The sequence below is a fragment of the Pinus tabuliformis genome, chromosome 7 (assembly GCF_031772625.1).
Source record: "Pinus tabuliformis cultivar Carrire ecotype Pingquan chromosome 7, CPIR1, whole genome shotgun sequence".
Lineage (NCBI taxonomy): Eukaryota > Viridiplantae > Streptophyta > Pinopsida > Pinales > Pinaceae > Pinus > Pinus tabuliformis.
Window position 1 is genome coordinate 612,579,511 of NC_142293.1, and position 14,406 is coordinate 612,593,916.

At 41.2% G+C, this 14,406-nt stretch overlaps 1 protein-coding gene across 1 annotated transcript in view; it reads left to right on the plus strand.

Annotated features, from left to right (window-relative positions):
• LOC149248921 (tryptophan aminotransferase-related protein 3-like) overlaps positions 1-14,406 on the plus strand; it is a 188,798-nt gene that overhangs the window by 142,443 nt on the left and 31,949 nt on the right. The window contains exon 7 of the mRNA XM_089451400.1: positions 12,360-12,623. Within this exon, the coding sequence (XP_089307526.1) occupies positions 12,360-12,623 (264 nt within the window). The remainder of the gene's footprint in view (positions 1-12,359; positions 12,624-14,406) is intronic.

The following is a 14,406-nucleotide window of genomic DNA, read 5'->3' on the forward strand; positions in this document are numbered from 1 at the left end:
GGCACAAAAATGTCTATAACAATTAGCTTGGTCATACAATAACACTAGGTCTCCTTCGAAAAATTTCGAGGGGTCACATTCCGATCATACTGAGCTTTCATACGTTTTGCGTGAGTCTCGATCGCCAATGCAGCATCACATTGATTCTCATCTAATTGAGCTAAGTATTACAAACGCTTTTCCTCTTCGGAAGTAGCTGGAAGTAACTCGATGGCCATTTGCAGTGACAGGATTTCGCACTCAATGGGTAACACAGCTTCCAAACCATAAACTAGTTGGAAAGGAGTGAACCCTGTTGATGTTTTTACTGAAGTTCAGTATGCCCAAAGCACTGAAAATAGCATGTTGTGCCAATTCGATCGATGAATCCCAATGATTCGTCGGATCATGATAACTAAAACTTTGTTGATGGACTCAACCAGACCATTCGCTTTTGGATAATAAGGAGTTGAACTATCGTGACGTAAACCAAGCTGGCCTGTAAGTTCGGTCATCATAATGTTTCGAAAATGACGTCCATGATTAGTGATTATCACTTGTGGGACACCAAACCTAGCAATTATATGATTGAACACGAAAATTGCAGCTGTCTTGCCGTCTGCCTCGAATGTAGGCATCGCCTCGGCCCACTTAGTAAAATAATCTACCGCAAGGATGATATACGCATGCCCCCTGGCCAAGTGAGGGTTACAAGTAACAAAATAAATACCCCATTTGGCAAAAGGACCAACGGCAATTATAGGGTGGAGAGGAGCAGGTGGAGCGCGCATATTACGATCAAATATCTGGTAGTTGTGGCATTTTTGGACCGTCGTAATACAATCTTTAAATAAAGACGACCAGAAGTAGCCAACGCGCGATATCTTTTGGGCTGTGGCATACCCAGACATATGATCGCCACATTCTCCAGAGTGACATTCATTTAGAACCCTTTTAGCCTCTTCGTGAGTTAAGCAACGTCGAAAAATAGAATCCGCCCCACGGCGATAGAGTATCTCCAATAATTTTGAATTGTTGGGACTGGAAGCGAATTTTTCGACATTCCGACTTTGAAATTTCTGACCGAAAGGATTGGGTCGGGAGATAGATGATGATATCCCCATACCACGGATTTAAAGTGCTGATTAGAAACAAAGATTTTTCCGCAATGGGCTCCTCTGCCACAGTTTCCGTGTCAGCACGCGGGAAGTCACACATTAACTCTGCAAAAACTAAAGATTTCTTAGACTTAGATTTCTTAAACTCCAAGTCGAACTCCTGCAGGATAACGATCCATTTAGAGTACTTGCCCCCTAGCAATTGTTTGGTTAAAATGTAGATCATAGGGTTGCAATCCGAAATGACTGTAGTTTTACGTAGTAAAATGTAGTGACGAAAACGTTGGACAGCTTGAACGGCTGCCAATGCCAATTTCTCCACATGTGAGTATTTTAGCTCAGTTGGATTTAACGTTCGACTAAGGTAATATATCACATGTTCCGTTCCGAATTCATCTTCCTGAACTAAGACCATTCCAATGGTGGAATGGGAGGCGGCGAGATACAAAAAGTAATCCTGGTTGTAGTTGGGAGGATGCAACAATGGTGCATGGGTCAAGCGTGTTTGAGTGCATGAAAAGATTTCTGAGCTATCTCATCCCAAGAAAATTGAGTATTTTGTTTCAACAACCGTGTAAAACCCTTTGTAACCTCGGTGTAGTTAGGAATGAATCGTCGTAAAAAGTTTGCTTTCCCCTACAAACTTTGGAGTTGGCGAAGACTCGAAGGAGGAGGCAAATTGATAATAGCTTTGACCTTCGAGGGATCAACGCAAATGCCAGCTTTCGAAACTAAAAATCCCAGCAATCGACCCGTTTCTATACAGAAGACACATTTGTGTGGGTTCAACTAAATACGATAATGCCTACACCTCATAAATATTGCTCGTAAGTGGACGAGGTGATCAGCTCGATGTAGTGAATGAGAAGGCAAGTCATCGAGATAGGGTTGCACAATGTGCTTGATGTCATGAAACGCATAAGACATCACCCTCTGAAAAGTTGCTCTGGCATTCTTAAGCCCAAAAGGCAATTTTCAATAAGCAAATGTCCCCCATGGACAAATGAAAGCCGTTTTTGGTTGATCGGCAGGTAGAATGTTGATTTGATTGTATCCGGAAAAACCGTCCATAAAGGAAAATATTTCGCTGCCGGCACAATCATCAATGATTTGATCGATATAAGGAGTTGGGTAGTTGTCCTTTGGACAAGCTCAATTAATGTCCCTATAGTCGATGCATATTCTTATTGTTCCCTGTTTTTTGTTAACCGGAACAATATTCGATACCCAATCCCTTAACGGGATCGAATAAATGAAACTTGCTTTCAACAGTTTTTCAATTTCTGCTTTAATTGCAGCAGCTTTTCGTGGGTGAATCTGACGCAAACGTTGTCCGACGGGTTTAGCATCCGGGTAAGTCTTGATCTCATGAACAACAATCGCGAGATCAATTCCTGGCATTTCCTCATAGGACCAGGCAAACACGTCGCAGAATTCTTGAAATAGGGCCTTATATAATTGGATTTCGTCATCTGTACACGAGGCACCTATATGAGTGTTCTCAACAATTCTGGGCTTAACCGAAATGTCAATGGGAATAGTTCGAGAGATGTTCCCCAAATTTAACTCTGAATCGGGATGTTTCATTGGATTCTGAGGTTCCTTGACATATTCAGTCGTAAAGATTGATGAGAAATCATTTTCAAAACGATCATCCTCAGGTAAAAACAAAGATATGGAGATCTTCCCATGGTAAATCATCTACACATAGGATTTCACGAATTTGCTCATCAGAGTGAACAAGTTCAGAAAACGTAGTTAAATCCGAGGTTGATGTGAAAAGTGATTCCTCACGGACCACATTCATTAAGTCATTTTCGGTTGAACATGGGTCGGCAAAACACTGCACGACTTCATAGGCAATTTCATATGGACTCAAAGGCATAGAATTACCAAATGAGTCTATTTCAGATTCAGAAGTAACGATCCAAGGATCGTCATAAAAAATAGTGTATGATGTAATCATATGAATGGTTGCAAATGAAGATGATGCGTTGATTGGAGGAAAAGGAAAAGTTCCCAGTAAACGACATCTTTAACTAATCCTACTCCAACATCCTTATATGGGATAGTCATTTTACCGACATGCTGAATACTCTCCAAAGAGGCTGGGTCGGATGAAAAGTAATCCAGCTGGTCTATTGTTACGATCTTTCCATTATGTGGAAACTTTATGAATCTAAAGACCGATGAAACGACCGTTGTCATAGCGTAAGACCAACTTCGACCCAAGAGAAGGTTGTAGTCTAGAGGGGCATCAACCACCTCCACATCTAGACTAATGGTTTTTCCTTCAACCCCTATAGGCAAATCCTGTAGAATGCCAAAAGGATGAAACCCACGGCCATCAAAGGCCTTAAGAATTGTCGGGGATTGATTTAGTGAAGGAGAACCAAGCGATCTCCAACACTGTATCGACATAATACACGTTGAGGCTCCCTCATCAATTACAGTCCGATGAATAGGCCTATTTTTTACTATCACTGGGATCTAGAAAGCCATTTGATGAGGCAAACGCGGTGTACTATTTTCTAGATCAAAGATTATTAGGTTTGGGTCCTGAACATCAATAGCTCCTATAGCCGATAAAAGTAATTTATGCTGTGCTGGGCATGATTGCAGCACTTCTAAAGCCGACATTGCTGAGGGTGAAACAGCTAAATCCTCAACAATGTTATAATTCTGAGCCGCTCTCGCATGTGGATTGAAAGCTGACTTTCGAAGTATACCCTTGGCGGGCGGTTTGATTACTAAGTCTGGATTAGGTTTCTCGATCTGTAGTGGATCAGAACCGGGAGTTGAGGTTGATGGATTAGAATGAGAAGATTCTGCTCCTTTGCCATCAACAGGACTTTTACTACCATAATCTTGCGATCGAGTCGCAATCCTTACATGGGACATCATCAATATGGGTTCTTCATTAGCACTCGAGGAAGAACCTATCATCTTGTTATCTTGAAATGGATCCTTCAAAACAGCAGGAGTTTGGGAACCTTTGACGATCTTCGCAACCTCTACTCAATGAGGGCAGTCTCTTGTAAAATGTTCTTCGTCACAAATGAGACATGGATAACGAGGTTTGCGCTTTTCATCATTGGATTATGCCTTTTCAGATTTCTCTTTTGAACTTTTGTCCGTTTTATTCTTCTTCTTTCCTTTCTTCTTCCCACCGGATTTTGATTTAGTCGTAGATGATTCTACAACGTGAATATCGGCGGAAACCTCTGCAGAAGAATCTCCTGTCGGGGAATCAGGCAAGGTTATGATATGAGAAGAATTCTTGGAAGACTTCTTCTTACTTTTCGTGTTAACCGTACCAATCATACCGTCAGCGGCATGAGATCCCGAAGGAGCTGCAGTGATTTGATTTGACTTGGGAAGATCGGGGATCTTTTCGTGTAATGTACCTGACTGAGTATAGACCAAGTCAAGGTACTGTGCTTGAGCAATCACTTGCTCCTCAGTAACAACTCTGGCTTTAGCAACATCTTCAGTGATCCTTGGCAACAAAGATTTTACAAACCACTCAGCCAAGATTTGGTCCGGAATGAATACTTTCACTAAACGTCGTCGACGTCTCCACTCATGAATATGATCTGAAATGTACATGGATGTCGATTGTTTTAGCGAAGTTAACAATTCCGTGCCATTGTCATATCAGACTGGCAACTGGAAATGAGTTAAAAACGAGGTAGCTAACTGACTAAAATTATAAAAAGTGCCTCACGGTAACTCAATGTACCACTTGGCCGAGAGACCAATTAGAGTGCGCTGGAAAAGTCTAAGACGGATCGAATCATCTGTGATGGAGTTAGACGCACACCAGAGGTGGTAAGTCATCACATGGTTCGATGGGTCCTCTCCAGATTTACCTTCGAACTTGGGAATGTCACTGGGCAACTTATTCGGCATTGGCGGCCAAAACGGAAGATAATTAATCGGATCGTTCGTTAGGCGCGACAAGTCTGGTAAGTCCAAAGTTGCGATAAACGGTAGCTGCCGATTAGGATCCCTAAAACTCTGGGTCATGAGACCAGCCCCAGGAGGAGGATATCCAGGATAACTAGGAATAGGAATCGCGTTCGGGATATTGTATCCTCCTGGAAAACCAGGATTAACCGGACCGTACTGGGGTTGTTGAGGTTGTTGATAAGTGTACCCAGGATACGGTTGATACTGATAAACTGGCTGCTAGACAGCAGGACCGAATTGGTACTGTCCCTGGTACGGTTGATAAGTGAATTGTGGTTGACTTGTGACAACCGTACTTAAACCAGGTTGTCCCATAGGCATCTGAACCGTAGTTTGAATCGTGGATCCAGATGGTGATAAAGATGTCTGGGGAGTAGATACAGGAACAGTAGAAACCGGAGCTGTCGATACTCTAGAAGTAGGTGGGGTAGATTGAACATATGTTGCGGCAGTCGCAGCAGTCGTTTGAGATGGAGTACGAGGCGCAGTAGGCCCAGACTGAGAAACTACCGAAGGTACAGAAGTTTGAATATTAGACTGGACTGGTTGCTGGGGTGAACCAGAAACTAAGGGTTGTCCAGTTTGACATGACAGCTGTACATTTGGCTACAACACCTGTTGATTTTGCGATGGATCCCACACTATGTTCATTCCGGGGTACTGACCCATAACAGGTTGAGAATATTGAGGACCATAACCGGGTTGAGGGTAGGTTTGATAATTGAAAGGTACATTTCCCGTCCCTTGAACATAAGATTGACCTTGGGGTGGTTGGAAACCTTGGTTCGAGTACTGACCTTGGGGTAGATACCCCTGAGGCACGTACTAATACTGAGGTTGACCTTGAGGTATAAATTGATACTGGGGTTGACCTTGGGGTACATATTGAGTCTGGGGTTGACCTTGAGGAACGTATTGTACCGTAGGCACGTACTGTCCTTGAGGTTGCCCCCAAGATGCAAATTGTGTACCTTCAGGTTGCCCCCCAGGCGTTAATTGAGGCTTCCCTCCAGGCGGTAACTGGCCACCTTGAGGTTGAGAATTGGGAATAGAACTTGACATCATAAGAATGTCCTCTACGCTCAACGGCTTTGCACCATTGCTTCCAGTGAATAACCCTTGTTCAATGGGTTGAGGAGATGCTCCCGAAAAAGTACCAGAAAGTAACTGATACCCAGAGGGAACAGAAGGACCGCCGCACAAAAAAGATTCAGGAGATTGAGTAAACATGGATGACTGACCTGACATATTTACGGGAGTATGAAAACCTCTAGGATGATAAGGAGCACGAGGTGGTGAAAAACTTAACACTGAGTTTTCCAAATAATTAGTCAAAGAAAGATACCAAGTAGTACTTCTAGGTGGACTGTAAAAGATTGATTCACGCTCCCTTAGATCAATAACAGGTTGATTTTCAGGGATAGGGATGCCTACTTCTTCTTCCGGAGCAATTTCTTCAATAGCTATCAAACCAGAAGGAAGATTTTCAGTGATTACTCTTTCTACCCTAGGTGAATTAGGACCACTAGAAGTTGGAGAGACAAACCCTGATGTTGGAGTAACAGGTTCAGATATCTCAGGTTCTTCGCCTATATCACTAGTAGATGAAAAGCTACCAGCAAGTTCGGAAACTGAAATAGCTTCAGGATTATAACCTGTTACTAGACTTTGGTAATCAGGATGTATAACCAACGAAGACTGTCCCTCTTCAGGTGACCCAACTTTACTGCCACTAGGAGTTATGAGGACTTTCAAGCCTTCAAGATGGCTCGGGACTTCTTCAGGAGGTTGGCCCCGAAGTCTACGGGACTTCCTCAGTAAATCAGCCACGGTTGAAAAACCTTGTTTGTGAAGATATTTGTCCAAACGATAGTACCAAGCCCTTGGAGCTTGTTTGAGACCATAGAGAGCCTTTTTCAATCTGCATACAAGGTTTGGATCATTCCCAAGAATGAAACCATCTGGCTGCTCAATATATACTTCTTCTTCTAAGTCTCCATTCAGAAAGGCTGATTTCACGTCCATTTGGAATACCTTGAAGTTTTGAAAGCTTGAGAGAGCAAGGAACATTCGGATGGCCTCAAGTCTTGCAACAGGAGCAAAGGTCTCTTCAAAATCTATTCCTTCTTGCTGCGCATACCCTTTACAAACAAGTCTGGCCTTGTTTCTAATTACTTCTCCATTTTCATTCAATTTATTTTTGAAGACCCATTTAGTCCCTATGACATTTTTATCTTTTGGTCTAGGAACCAATTCCCAAGTATTGTTCTTTTCGATCTGCTCAAGTTCTTCATCCATTGCTTTGAACCAACATTCATCTTTGCATGCCTATTTCACATTTTGTGGTTCAGTGGAAGAGAGTAATGCCAAATAGCTTGAAGCTTCTGCAATTCTTCTTCTTGTTTGTATTCCTGCTTCTTTCTGCCCCACAATCTGAGATTCTGGATGATTCTTTTGAACATATCTGGATGGAGTCTTCTCTTCTATTCTTGTCTGCTCCTCTGGTTCTTCTTGAGGTTCCTCTTCTTCTTGAGGTTCTTCTTGAGGTTCTTTTTCTTCATCATTCTGCCTTTGAGGGTAGCCTTCATCTTCTTCAATGTCTTCATGATGAACTTGCCTAGGAATATATCCCTTCTCATCAACCACTACATCAATGCTGTCAACAATTCTGCCAAGTCTTTTGTTGTAGCACTTGTATGCTTTGCTATGTGGAGAATAACCAAGAAGAATGCCTTCATCTGCTCTTGGTTCAAGTTTTCCAAGTTGCTCATCAGTATTCTTAATATAACATTTGCTGCCAAAGATTTTGAAATGCTTCACCGAAGGAGTCTCACCACTCCAGAGCTCATGAGGTGTTTGAGTGCTGTTTACTCGGACATTTGTTTTGTTAAGAATAATAACCGCAGCATGTGCAGCCTCACCCCAGAAAGTTGCGGGAGTACCTGATTCATCAAGCATAGCACGAGCCATTTGTTGGATTGTTCTGTTCATTCTTTCCACAACCCCATTTTGCTGAGGAGTTCTAGCTGTAGAGAATTCTCTTCTTATCCCATGTTCTTCACAGAAATCGAAAAATTTGTTTGAGGTAAACTCCCCACCTCTGTCAGATCTGAGGCACTTAATTTTGTGTCCCGATTCATTTTCAACCAAGGCTTTGAAGGATTTGAATTTTTCGAATGCTTCATCTTTGTGCTTCATAAGCCCTAACCAGACAAACCTGGAGAAATCGTCAATGAATAATATCAAATATTCTTCTCCTCGAGGTGTCCTTTTCCTAAATGGACCACATACATCTGTATGGACTAGCTCAAGAGGTATGCTGGCTGATCCTTCCTTCTCTGGAAAGTTAGTTCTGGTTTGCTTTCCAAACTGACAAGATTTGCATATAGTGTTGTCTGGAATTTTGATATCTGGAAGACCACGAACTGCCTGATATTTGCATGCTTTCCTTATTTGTGAAAAGCTTAGATGCCCCAACCTCCGATGCCATAGCCAGTGTTCATCATCCTTGCTCAAATAGCATTGTTGTGGTCCTTCTTCAAATATGTATAGATTATTTGGAGTCCTTCTTCCTTTGATCACTGTTTTACCTGTATCAAGGTCACGAACACAACATCCATTTGATCTAAATATTACCTCTGTTCCTTGATCGCACATCTGACTGACGCTCAGAAGATTATGCTTCAATCCATCAACATACAAAACATTTCCAGCTTTGACCTTCTCTTTCAATGGAGCAACACCTTTTCCTTTTATGGCTGCAGAGATATCGTTTCCAAAAGAAACTTTCTTCCCCTTTTCTAATGCGGTATATGACTCAAGCTTTTCTTTGTCCCCTGTCATATGCTTCGAACATCCGCTGTCAATGTACCATAGACTTTCTTGACCTTCTGCATAAAAGGCTATCCCACATCTTTCTGGTTGCGGTTCCTTTATTCAACATGTTCTGACATTTGAGGTTTGTTCCTTCTGAGTTGTCTTCCAGAACCTGCTCCTGCATTCAGAGTCTTCATGACCAAAGTTATTACAAATAGAGCATTTAACTTCATTTTCAAGAACCGAAAATTTGTTATAAGTCCTTTTCATGGTTCCAGTCATTCTCCCTTGCTTTTGAGCTTCTCTAGTCATGATTGTCTTGTAGGAAACACATTGAGCTGCTTTGTGACCGAAGTTATGGCAAGAAAAGCATTGGCCATTAAAGAAACTTCTGCGATAATCAGATTTATCATCCAACCGATTGTAGCTTCTATTCACATTCATTCTTGGAGCAAATTGGGAAGATTTTACCTGAGGCTGATTGTAACTTTTGTTTGTCCTTAAGGCAGTTTGTCCCCGAATTTCTTGATGGTCTTTATTTATTCTTGAGGTAAACTGTCCCTGATTCACCTGATGACTTTTATTTGGCCTTTGCTCGCTTCTCCTTGCTGCATCAAGATAGCTTTTAGAGGTAGAGGCTTGAGATGTTTCTCCATTATATCCAAGACCTGTCTTGATTAGAGGAGATCGCTGCACATTGATAATCTCATCCAAGGTTTCAGATCCTTTAACAAATTTAAGATTAATCGCTTTTGTTTTCTCAATCTCCTTTCTAAGACAAACAATCTCACATTCCAATTTTTCAAGATGTTTTTCCTTTTCAGCTAGTTGACATTGTAGAGAATCAATAATAGCACTCTTCTCTTCTAAGCAAACTTTGAGATCTTTCATTTCTTCACAAAAGCCTTCTACATCTATAGCATCCATATAGTCATCATCTTCAAAAGCCATTAAAAGTTTATATCTATTACCTTGTTCATCTTCATCACTATTTGAAAGACCATCACTATCTTCATGAGTGTAATAGCTTTTCTTCTTTTCATTTTGTTTCTTGTTCCATTTAACAGGTTCCTTTCCCTTGTCATTCTTATCTTTGTGAGGACATCTGGCAGCATAATGACCTACTATTCCACAAGCAAAGCATTTAAAAGGTAACTTACCTCTGAACCTTCCAGAACCCCTTTGAAGATTTCTGACAAAATTTGATTCCTCTTCTTCATCTTCTGGCACGTGACTTGCTTCATAATAATCTTCCTTGCCTGAAGCCTTGAAGGCAGCTTCTCTTCTGTCTGATGGGCCTCCCTTTCTCATTTCATAAGCGGTTAGAATTTCGTGAAGCTGAGACATAGTAAGAATTTGCAGATTTTCCTTTTCTTCTATGGTAGACACTTTAGATTCAAACTTGGGGGACAAAGATCTTAGAACCTTTTCAACCACAATAGCCTCTTTTATTTCTTCACCCAAGTTTTTCATGCAATTAACAATCTCATCTACCCTAAGGAAATAGTTAGCCACACTTTCATCATTATACATTCTGAGAGTCTCATACTTAATCCTGAGAGTTTGAAGTTTAGCACGCTTTACCTGTTCATCTCCTTCATAGCTCGTGACAATTTTGTCCCATATTTCTTTTGCAGATTTATAGTGCATTACCTTCATGAATTCTGATTGAGATATACATCCTAACAGAGTATTGACTGCTTTCGCATTTGTTTCATATTTCTTTTTCTCGGCTGCATCTGTAGGAGTAGCTGAAGGAAAAGTGTAGCCTGTCTCTACGATGTCCCAAACTTCTGTACCAAGAGATTGAAGATAGGCAGTAACTCTTACCTTACAATAATTAAAGTTTGTCCCATAAAAAACCGGTGGCCTGATTGATGCCTCTCTCTCATAGTTGCTCATGATGACCGATCTACCTTCAAGCGATCAAGCTTCTCTGAAGGACCTGCTCTGATACCAATTGTTGGAAATAATACTGAGAGGGGGGGTGAATCAGTATTATCAGAAAAACTTTTCCATTTTATGCTCAGAAACATATACGCTACATTAGTTAAGTGAAACAGCGTGTACACGCAACTTTGTCTAAAGCAAGCAGCGTATAACAATAAAACTTATGATTCAGTAGCTTATCTTCAGTAAATGCATTAGGACATTATTAACCATGATAGTAAAATAGGTGCAGTATAACAGAACAGATCATCACACAGAAAACACACACATGAACACCATGATATAAGGTGGAAACCCAATGTGGGTGAAAACCACCTGCTGCAAGTCGTCTCTATCTTTCTTTAATATGAAACTTCAGTTTACAATCTTTTGTACTGGTGCAGCCTTATACCAGTACGCAGGCTACAACCTGCTGAAGGCTTCAACCTTCTCTCGTTCTCCAAACTTTCTTGGAAGGGAGCTCCAACCCCCTTTGCTCTTGTACTAGCTAAGATACTAGTACGTAGGTGCTGGCCTACAATCTTCTTTCCTTCAGGTACCACCTTTCATGCATTTTCAGACTGGATATTCCTGAAGCACAATATTACAATCTGAAGACCACAATTCATTCAACTTTCATAGCAGATTACAAAACAACCAACAATCACTGAACCACTGAAACCCTGTCAAACCCAGTCATCAGAACACAGAGCAGACTACAGAACTCTGCAATAACAGTCAGACCCAGCTGCAACCCAAAAATCAAGCTCCAAAAGATACACGCTACCTCAATGAAGGCAACCCGCGTATACACACGGTTTTACCGAAGACAACCTGCGTACAGATCTAAAAATAATTTTTCATAACTTGCAGCTGTACCAGAAATCAGTTATACCTAGAACATAACATTGCGTCAGTATGCAGATCTAGAAATACGCATAATCAACCATATAAAGATAGTTCATTTCAAACCATTTGATCTCGATCTCTCCTTAGATCTTGTTCTCCATCAACCGATGAGATCTCTCCTTAGCTCAGATCAAGCAATACATCATTAACCAATAACCTGCATACTGGATCTAATACTTCATCAGATATTCAAGACTTTTCAGATACACTTGCCTTATGATTTCCTTCTCCTTATATAGCCTTAGGCCTTGTTCAATACCAAGAGCCAAAACCATAGAAATCCAATACCATCAACTTCAAAAACTAGGGATCAACACGTTCGTCGAGACACCAAGGTCCAAAACCATAGGCACAACTTCCAAGGAATAACCGCCGTGGACCAAAGATAAGTTTTCCACATACACGCGCTTTTATTGAAGCCAACCAGCGTGTACACGCGACTTGGTATATAGCGAACCAACGTGTATATATTTTTCTTCATACTTGTAGACTGATCATCAATTCCTTGCTACTATCCTTCTGCACTATGATTTTTCATCAGTGTGATTTGCCATCAAGGACAACACTTGTCTCATAATGCCAACATCTGATAGTCTGGGGTATTCCTGAAGTCTGGAAAAGTGTCTATACCCGCAGGACCGCAAGTGTAGACAAGGAACAGGTGCGGAGGTTCGCAGGCCCAGAAGCGCCATAGGTGCAGAGGTTCGCAGGCCCAGAAGCACCGCAGGTGCGGAGGTTCGCAGGCACAGAAGCACCACAGGTGCAGAGGTTCGCAGGCCCAGAAGTGCTGCAGGTGTGGAGGTTCGCATGGATAGAAGCACCATAGGTGCGGAGGTTCGCAGGCCCAGAAGCACCGCAGGTGCGAAGGTGCGCAGGCAAGCCGTAGAAGCAGGTGCGGAGGTACGCAGGAAAGTAGTGGGAGAAGGTGTGGATGTACGCAGGTTTTCTATTGGTGAAGTTGCGGACTTTTCATGAAATCTATTTAGCTGCTCCTATTTATTATTGCAGTGTTCTGGGATCTGAAGTTGATGTCTGGTTACTGGTACTGTGTTCTGATAATAACATTCTGAGAAGTGATTGACTGGTTGATTATGTTCATAATGACTTATCCTTATATGATCTGATGGACTAGATTTGATTGCTAGCACACATATTATCCTTGTATATGTATTGATCTGGTGATTGGGTGATTTAGAAGATTGATTGATTATGTGCTTCAATGATATTAATGGGTCGAGTATGAAAATTGGATGAAAAGTGGCCTTTCAGATTATGTGTTGTGCTTCAGGTGTGTCCAGTCCGAAAATGTATGAAACGTTGTACTCGGAGGAGAGAAGATTGTAGGCTGGCGCCTATGTACTAGTATCTTAGCTAGTACAAGAGCTAAGGGGGTGGTATCTCCCTTCCAGTAGCAGTTGAAAACTTTGGAGCATTGTAGCAGGTAGCAGCCTGTGTACTAGTAAATGGACCGGCTAGTACAAGAACTATGGGGGTTGTAGCTCCCTTCCGGGAGAGACTGGAAAATGAGAGAGGGTTGTAGCTCTCTGCAGGTAGAAGCCTACGTACTAGTATAAGACTGCACCAGTACATAAATATTGTAAAAGGATTTTCTTATTAAAAAGAAGATTGAGATGACTTGCAGCAGGTGGTTTTCTCCCACATTGGGTTTCCACCTTATATCATGGTGTTCATGTGTGTGGCTTATGTGTGATGATCTGTTCTATTTTACTGCACTTGTTTACTGTTAATATGGTTGATAATTTTCTAATGCACTCATTGAAGATCAATTAACTGAATCATAATATACGTGGGTATTCTTAACTGAAGCAGCATATATGACTCAGAGTATGGAAATATAAAATTTATATTGATATGATAATACTAATTCACCCCCCCCCTCTCAGTATTATTTCCAACAATTGGAATCAGAGCAGGTCCTTTGGTTGAAGCTTGATTGCTTGAAGGAGATCCTTAGGACAATGGGAAAGAAGCTCAAGAAGAAAGCACCTAAGAAGAAGAAGACATCTCAGAAGAACTATGACAGTGGGAGTATAAATTGGGGAATATGTGGAAGAAGCACTTCAGATTCAGAATCACTTCATGATGAATATGAACAAGCAAATGATCTATCAGGTATGAATTTGTTATCCTCTGGTGATACAGGTATCTATCCATTTGGAAATGATGAAAGTGATAGTGAAACAACTGAATTTGCTCTTATGGGTGAGAAAGAAAGATATCAAATAGAGGCAGAATTTAAAAGGCTTACAGATAAAATTAGAGATCAACAAGATCTATTGAACAAAAGGGAATGTGTCTTCAAAGAAGAAGCTACCAAACTAAAAGCTCAACTAGAGGAAGGAAACAAGGTAAGGAATTCATTCAAGGAAAAATATCAAAAGTTGCAGGATGAAGTAACATTACTAAGAGATGAAGTCAATGAGAAGAGCACAACAATCAAGAAACTCAGAGATAGATCTAGTTACTATGAAAGTCTTGAAGCTACGATCCTCTCGCTAAAGGAAGATCTTGAAGAATCAAAGAAGCAGAATAACGAACTTCTCCAAGCTCATGAAAAACAAGAAAATGAAGTTCTCAATCTAAGACATCAGTTGGAAGAAGGAAGAAAAGCTAAAGAAAACATGAAGAAGCGGTATCTTGAAAAGGAAGAGCAACATCAGGT